Source organism: Drosophila willistoni (assembly GCF_018902025.1).
Source record: "Drosophila willistoni isolate 14030-0811.24 chromosome XR unlocalized genomic scaffold, UCI_dwil_1.1 Seg105, whole genome shotgun sequence".
NCBI classification, from domain to species: domain Eukaryota; kingdom Metazoa; phylum Arthropoda; class Insecta; order Diptera; family Drosophilidae; genus Drosophila; species Drosophila willistoni.
The window spans coordinates 1,160,686-1,169,402 of record NW_025814054.1 but is presented as its reverse complement, the minus strand read 5'-3'; the positions used below and the strand labels follow the sequence as shown (position 1 = coordinate 1,169,402).

Sequence of the window (8,717 nt, the reverse complement as noted above, 5' to 3'; positions counted from 1 at the left end):
GGCATAGTCGTTTATACGTATAATTAACTCACCAATATTAAATTTCACGACAATAGCTCAAAAAATAACGAAGTTATTGAGAAAAGTCACTGTTCGTGACTTTGGCGTTTGTATGGGAGCTATATGATATAGTGATCCGATCCGGCTGAATCCGAGATATACAACGCCTGCAGTATATACAAGCCTACATGCAAAATTTCAGCTCTGTAGCTCTTACGGTCTAGGAGGAGTTTGCGTTGATCCAGACGGACGGACAGACGGACAGACGGACGGACGGACGGACGGACGGACGGACGGACGGACATGGCTATTTGAACTCGTCTTGTCGTGCTGAGCAAGAATATATATACTTTATATGGTCGGAGATGCTTCCTTCTATGCGTTGCACACTTCTGACCAAAATTAATATACCCTTTTTGCAAGGGTATAATAAAACCAAAATGCCATGTACAAAACGTAAAAACCATTTTATTATCAAAACTTGTCCGTCGTTTTGGCAGCATCGCCATCGACATCGGTAATGTCATTGCTAGAAATCGGATATTGCTGGAAAATGCGAGATTTAGCCAATTGCACAGATTGCAATTCATGCGGCTGCTTGTTGTGGACCAGAAAGTGATTTGTGTGCCAAAACTGTGTTTGCTCCTGCGGCTGTGAGAGTCGACGAATGCCCATGAGGCGATTTCTTACATCGACAAGACTGGCGGAACGTGGCTGCAGCCATTCCACAACCAAAATGGCCAATGTAGTCAGCAGGAGAGCAATCAAGCTGCTAACCAAAAGATTAGTCCACACATCATCAACGTTCGTTTCGTACTTGAAGGCCTCCATTACGCCAAGTTGAATGACAAATCCCATAGCCACACACAGCTCTGTATAAAGGAATGGCGAGCATTCGAGAAGCCAATGCAATGCTTGGCTAGATATGACACCCATTGTGGCATAAATCAAGCAAAGGAACAAAAAGCAATGCTCTGATTGATCTTCACTCCAAATGCATAGCAAAGCCACTATCAATGTTAGTTTGATAACTCCAAACAGCAAATAGACCAGCTTGGGTGTATAACGAAGCAGCAGCAGTGAACCCAAGACACAGCCTGCGGCATACAGGACGAAGGGTGTGAACAACTGTGAACGCTGGACATAGCCTGCTGTAGAGCTCCACATGAGCTGTAAATACACGGGTGAATACAACAGGCAACAGCGTTGAAGAGTCACCAGTAGACCACCAAGCAGCAAAACTAACCATTGACGACTGGCCAACAGTTGATAGTCCCGGCGTCCCACAAATTGGGCCAAAACTGCTTGACGTGGCAGAAAGACCATACGCTCTTCGTTTAATAGATTGAACACCAAATCCTTGGATTGCTTATAGTTATGAATTCCCAAATGCTGCAGCAATTCATTAACACAGACCAACACTAGCAATATCAGATAGACACTCATACTGATCAGACCACATTGCTGGGGCTCAAATTCGTTAAAGATGACGAAACCGCTGGCCAAACCACACATGTGCAAAGCATTTGCCAGAGCTATTCTAGCTGGTCGCATGCCTGAAGCATCACTTCGCAAATTCACATAACTAAATCCTGCTAGATACAAGACACTTAGACCCACAAAACTAAAGTAATAGCTGACAGCTGAAATGAATAATAAAAAAGAAATGGTATTACAATTTTCGCTTTAAACTTGAAATATCTTACTTAACTGTCTGCTAAGCATAAAGCAACTGCCCATTAAGGAGCACAACAGACCATAGAATATGATATAGTAATGATCATAACTATATTGCTGTCTATTATGCTTTCGCAGAATCCAGCCCAGAGCCAAGGCCAAAACCATTAATCCACCAACTAGGGCATACCAATGTGGCCACAGATTATCATACACATAGGCCGATTTCATATAATAACCCAAGGACAATCCACTTCCCCACAAGCAGGCAAACACTAATTGATAAATATGAAATATAGATGAGGTAATTGACTTTTCCAGGTCGGAAAAAAAAACTCACCCACCAGATCGGCCAGGCACAACATGCCACAGAAACGGTGCCACAATTCGTGTAACTTTTTCTTTTGCAACAGCATCTCGGTCGAAATTTCGTTTACAAAAATATAACTTCTTCTACATCTGTTCGAAAACGAAATGGGGGAATAGAAAAAACAAAATGCATTTACCGTCTCTCGAGCGTAATAGATATAGGTGGCTCCAGATAACGCATCTTTTACAAATTGTCTTTCAATCGAACAGAGATAAGATAAACGCAGCTCGAAGCTGAAACAAGCGACACCATAATTAAACACAATAACAATGGCAGAGTAGGAGAAGTTTCTCGTTTCTCGTCAGTTGCCACATACAAACATACATACATACATGTATGTTTATGCAGATAACACAAAAGAAGAAGAACTACAGATCACTACACTGAGAGATGGATCCATCATTTAATGCATCATATGTTCAACAGTCTAATGGTTTTTTCTTCTTTCTTTCTTTATTCTGAGTGCCAATAAATTCCATAAAGCTAGCTTTGATCTTTAAAGTTTGATGAAATTCTTCCACTCCCCATGGATAAATAAATAATAAATTTATCGCAGTGTAGTTATCAAGATGTATTCTAAAAGATTTCTCGAAAATTGTCAAGTCAAATTGAACTTGTTCTCACTTTAGTTAGTAGTCGAATTGGGTTAAGAAAACTCTGAAGTTTCTTTAATATTAAGATAAAAGTTTGGTCGCATTTGTGTATCATAATATTAAAATCAAAGGATTCCCCTATCCAAATCCCTTTTGGGCATAATTCATAATTATTTATGAGTATTATAATTTAGGCAAAAATCTTAACTGTCAAGCCACAACCCAGCCATCCCACTGTGGGTCTTTTTGATTATCTTTTCCAGATAGCCACGCCCCGTCAAGTAAGGGGGTAAAAAAGAACTTTAATCTTTCACAAAAACCGAAACATTAATGATTTTTATTGATTTTTAAGCAAATTAAATTGCGCGTTAACCGCAAACTGAATTTATCATAAAGTCGCTTTATCAGTGCTCGCTGAAAACCGCAATTTCCCAAAAGAAGAAAAAAACCCACAATACCCCCACCCCCAAAACCGCGCACCCCCTTCTGGACCACAGCCCTTTGCCACAGTTGTTTTTATTGCCAAAACATTAAACATTTATATCCGCTATCAATTTCGTTACGACGGAAAGAACGAAAAAGAACAGAAAAAAAACCAAAAACCAAACAAAAAAAAACGTAATCGTATTGCCGAACGATGAGCGCGCTCTCAACACTGCCCGCTTTTCAGCTACGAATTTTTCCGGACCTACCTAATTTAATTTACGTAGAAAACCCGGCGCAACGTGCAATGGCAATAAAAACGTTAAATTTGTATATTTTCCCAAGGAATGGTATGAGATGAGATGGAAAATGGGATGATGGGATGTAATGCGATGGGATGGGATGGGATGGGATTCTCCTCCGATTCGATATCGGTGTACTCTCTTTCTCTGTCACTCTGATGGTTTGCTTGCTTAGTGTAGTATACCTCGCGGCGCACATTGAAAAATGCTGCCACACGGAACAGACACACAGACACACACACACCCACAAATAAACACACACATATCGTCGATGAGGAGAGAAAAGTGAAGAGTAGTGGGTGGCGGGGAGTAGGAGCTTTTTGAGCATCGTTCGTTCTTCTTTTGTTTTTGCTGTGCCATTGTTTTTAAGTGGGCGCCCGGGCACATCCTTTGTTTGGGTTCAGGCTCCCTTATCACTAATGAAGTGGCCAATGAACTGCGTCCCAAAAGATTAAAGCGAAAATTAAATGGCTACCACCCGAAATTGATTGATCGAAAAAAAGGTGTACACAACAAGAAAAACAACAAGAACAACAACAACAATGTGTATGATATGTGTGTGTGTGTTCATTTTCGAATCGAAAAAGCGCAAATACAAATACAAAAATAAAAAGCAAATACAACAAAAGCGAAAATTATTTAAACCGTTTACGTTTAGGTCTATCTGTGTGTGTGTGTGTGTGTGTGTGTGTATGTGTTAGTCTGGGTATTCAATATGTTACTGCAGTTAGGGAATCAAGTGAGTGTAGGGCCAAAATGGTATTAGGCGGCGGTTGAGATAATATGTGTATATAAAATGCAGGTTAACCTCCTTACGGCATCATTCTCTACAATTTTCTGGTTACAATTTGTGGTTGAAATTACCGCAAATTTGCCACAAAATGGAAAAAAAAAATTAATTAAATTCAAATCGAAATAAATAACAAAAAGTATACAAATTATATAGGCTACCTTTAATGATTTTCGAAAATTAGTAAATTAATTTAATAAATTCTTTAACTAAACTAAATATTGTACTAAACCTAGAAGAACGATCGTTGTTTGTGCTTTGTTGCTCTTGTATCTATCTCTTTCTGTTTCGCTTCTCCTCCTCACTAAATTTTAGCCCAAAGGCTCTTTAAAAATTTCATAACAATCCACATTTCACTCTAGGGTTTCCTTTAAGAATAAGCTCTATATATAGCTCGACATATATCTAAACGACATTTAGATTTTGACATTTATATTTACTCATTAAAAAAACATTTCACATTGTTTAATTTCAACTATTTGAAAGCCTCTACATAGTAGTTCGTTTCGCGCTGCTGCTAACTTCTTTTTCATCCCAGTCCATATTGTTAAGTTTAAAGATGATTGCAACAGCTATAGGTTACTTTTTCTCTTTCTCCGCTTCACATTCTCAGAGTCTTCCACGGTGACTTTGAATTCTTGAACTGCTGCCGGTAGTGCCTCGCCGCCGTCCACATCGTCCACCGTCCAAGTTTCCAATTGCGGCGGTCTATGATGCATTATAAACGGATTGATAATCTCGGCCACTCCACGTGGATTATTAAGATGCACATGATGAGTTCCCTCAACTTCGTGCAACTCAAAGTGGGGATTATTGGAACGTAATATTCCAATAACCTCGTCACTCTGCTCATCAATAAAATCTGATTCGGAGCCCTTGATCACACAGTAGGGCACGTTGCGTATTGTTCTAGCCAGTTCGGCAGCAAATGGTGGACTTGTATGGAATTCCGTATAATACTTGCAACGTCCATCGCGAGAGAAGAAATATTTATCGGGATATTTGGTCGATTTGCTAACATTTCGTTCGAGTATATGATGACAATTTTCCAGAGCCACCGATTTATTGCTACCCTTGAAGAGAACCTGCTCTAATTCCGCATAGGTATACGAGGGAGGCTCTTGTCTTTTGGCATTGGCAAAACGTTCATCCTCCACCATATAACCCTCGATATTGCTGCGCAGGTAATCAATCTGTGACTGTGGTTTGCGATACCGTGTCTTCACTATATCAATGCTGATCAGCATATCCATGCGATGAGGGTAAAGAGATGCGAATATGAAGCACAACATGGCGCTCATCGAGTGGGCCATCAGTGAGACCTTCTCCCAGCCATATTCCTCCATGATGCGCAGTATCACGCACAGGTAGTCCACAAAATGATAAGCAATCCCCTCGGGCAATTTTGAGGAGTAACCATGCCCGGGCAGGTCAATGCATAATACGCCCAGGTGTTTGGGCAACAATGGCAGCAGTTTATTCCACGTTCCTAAATTATCCAGCCAGCCGTGTAGGGCAAGTATGGGTCGTACCTGCCGATTGCCATACCAGCGGCCGACCACATAGCCCCACGGCATATCGATGCGCACGTCCATCGGTTCCTGCAAAAACCCAAAAAGTGTGTGTGAGAGAGAGAAGGGAACAAATTGTGTGAGTGAGTAAATAAGATAGAGAGAGAGAGAGAGAGAGAGAGATAGTATAGGTAGGTGAGATGGGATTATTGAGTGGGTTAGTTGTTAATTGCCACGGGGGAACATTGTATATGCCTTTTGGGTGTGGCTGATGTTGTTGTTTTTGCTTTTGTGGCATGGATGGGATATTTGGGGGAATATTTGAAATACCTAAAGAGGCGTGGCTCTGGTTTGGGGTGGAGATTGTCAGCTTCTTTGACATTAATCACCTCGGTGTGGAATTAGTTGGTTAGTTTCTGGTGATGTTGTTGCATTAAATGGGCTCTCCTTTGATTGCATACAGATATATATCAACTATATGGTAGTATAGCCATCTGACTTGACTCACACACACACACGCACACACACACACACACAACTATTCATTCACAGTATAATCCAATTATCTGCTAATCGCTTAGATGCTTGTAAATTTGCATGCGAGTTGTGGTCAAGTAATACGAATAGTATACGATTGTTTTCAAATTTCAATCGATCAGACTAACTAAAATTTGACTAAGTTTAAGAATTAGAATTAAGAATTAGAGAACTCTAGAAATTTTCCATCTAGAATTTGAACTGTATTTCAAACCTTCCAAATTACTTGAATGAAAGCCAATGATTTAGAGCACTAAAGGAAAAAAAATGGTTTAAAAAGATCCAATTAAAATCATAAAAGGTTCCTTAAGATCCACTGTGTTTTTACTAATGCTAATAAAAATAAAAAGGGATTGATTTTAAAAATGTATTTTGTGAACTACTGCTTTACTCTTTAGTTGTTGTAAATGTATCAAAATTTAGTTATTCTCAGTTTACTCTTTTAACTTTTTACTTATTTGTGGAATTAAAATCAATCAATTATTGGCTACAAATGATAAAAGTCAAGAATCGAATTTGCATATAAAACTCTATTTAAAAATATTAATCATCTCTCTCTATATTTCTTTTTGTTATAAAATATTGAAGAGTATTATACAATAAGAGTTTTTTGTTATTCCTTCCTTATTATACTGCGTCTACTAGTTGATAATAGCATTAATTAGAAAAGTTATCGAGAATCAATTTATTCTCTCTCTCTCCCTCTCTTTCTTTTTTTCGTATCTCTCTTTTATTTTTATTTTTATTATAAATGTAGGAATTCCCACTTCGCTTTGTTAAGCTGATTAACTTTTTGCACTTTGACAAACAAGAAATAGGATTATCCAATTTATATAGTTTAGTATAGATTGTAATCTGCTTAAACCATAAATTGTTAGCCCCTAGAAAAACTTGTATATAATCGTTTGGCTTTAGCAATTTGATCAATCGTTTCGCATGGTTTTTTTTTCTCCAAAAAAAAAAAAAAAAATTTTAGACAGTTGACACTTGAGAGGAGGCATCCGCATCGACCCAGGTGTGAATTGATGGACATGCCCCACAACGCATTGCTTGCAACAATTTATCATCTCTATTCTCTCTTTTTTTTTCGTTCACTCTCTGTTCAATTTGAAACTCAAACCAATCGATATCATCGCCCGTTCAGAGCAGAGGCTGCAATTGTCGGGTTGTCTTGGTGTCGGTTGCTCATGCAAACTTTAAATTTTGCGACAAATGGATTTTTGTAGTTTTGTGCGAAAAGAAGAAACTTTGGTCGACACTTTTGTTGATGATGTTGTTGCTGTTGCTTTTCAATTTGTGTTCATTCGCTCGCTCAACTCGAAAATTAGCACAAAATACTTTCAAGTGTGACGAGACTTTTGATTGTGGTTACAGAGTCTGAAAAGTTTTACTGACTGGAAGCTTGATGAACTCCTAATGAGCTTGATAACAAAAGGCTTCCCACAATCCCCACAAATACACACACACACATGGTTTATAGTACAGGGTCTGAAGAGTCGTAATCATTACATTTTTTTTGAGGGTTTTTTTTTGGAAACTTTTCAGTAGCCGCCGCCGCTGCCGTCGCATTGACTTTGATTCGTTTCAATAACTGCTTGGGGAAATCTAATCAATCGTTCAAGTTGATAACACACAAACACACTCATATTAAATCGTGAGAATGCATTGCTATAGTTCAAAGGTACAAATAACAAAACAAAAACCAAATGTAAACTCTGAACGTGTTTACTTTGGTCTTTGGGGGATTGCATGGGTATCAATTAGCCCAACAACGACAACGACAGCGACTGATAACACATCATCGCACATGCAATGCGAATGCCCAAATGCAAGTGACGGTGGAGGGGCTAGTTAATAACTGTTTATGGATCAACTAATCGAGCTCCCTTCCCATCCCTCTCGTTTACTCGTCTAATTACCTGTTCATGTTGCTCAATTTGTTTGCTTTCTGTCATAGTTGTTGTCATCTCGTCCGCCTTGGTTTTTATGACACAATCAACGCTCTGTCTCTCTATCCCTCCGACACGCGTTGGAGAATATATTTATATATTTTATTTCCGTTCTATTTTTATGTTAGTACAAGATACTAGAGACTAGTGTTGTGACTAGAGAGAAGTGCACGCCAACAGCGCGCAAATAAAACTAAATAATTTTACGTTGCGCGACGCTGATTAAATTGAAAGCAATCAGTACGCGAATGAAGTGAACTGAACTGAAACTGAAGTGAAGTAAAGTAAAGGGAAACTGAACTTTAATCTGACAAATTAACTACAACAAAACACCTGAACAATTGAGAGAACAAGAGAAAATGATCAAAAATTATTATAAGTATGAGAGAACCACCAAGAGAGGGAAACAGCGAGAGAGAGCTTTTGCATGATCAATAGACAGACAGAGAGAGAGAGAGCCCGAGTCTATATAAACAAAAAGAACTTTGTCATTAACAAGTTCTCTTCAGCTTATTCAGGGTTAAAGTTTAAACTTAAATAAACATGTGCGATAAAGCTGATTTCT

The 8,717-nt window shown here is 38.8% G+C and overlaps 2 protein-coding genes across 2 annotated transcripts; both read right to left on the bottom strand.

The window, feature by feature from the left end:
- Positions 1–448: 448 nt before the first annotated feature.
- LOC6644998 lies at positions 449–2,122 on the bottom strand. Its single transcript, XM_002067728.3, has 3 exons — positions 2,018–2,122; positions 1,707–1,952; positions 449–1,643 (listed from the first exon to the last, which is right to left on the bottom strand). Exons 1-3 carry the CDS (start codon positions 2,091–2,093, stop codon positions 475–477), a joined length of 1,491 nt encoding a protein of 496 aa, XP_002067764.3. The 5' UTR covers positions 2,094–2,122; the 3' UTR covers positions 449–474.
- Positions 2,123–4,570: 2,448 nt separating this feature from the next.
- LOC6644997 (probable serine hydrolase) lies at positions 4,571–8,323 on the bottom strand. The gene is made up of 2 exons (XM_002067727.4): positions 8,123–8,323; positions 4,571–5,756 (listed from the first exon to the last, which is right to left on the bottom strand). Exons 1-2 carry the CDS (start codon positions 8,168–8,170, stop codon positions 4,728–4,730), a joined length of 1,077 nt encoding a protein of 358 aa, XP_002067763.1. The 5' UTR covers positions 8,171–8,323; the 3' UTR covers positions 4,571–4,727.
- Positions 8,324–8,717: the final 394 nt, after the last annotated feature.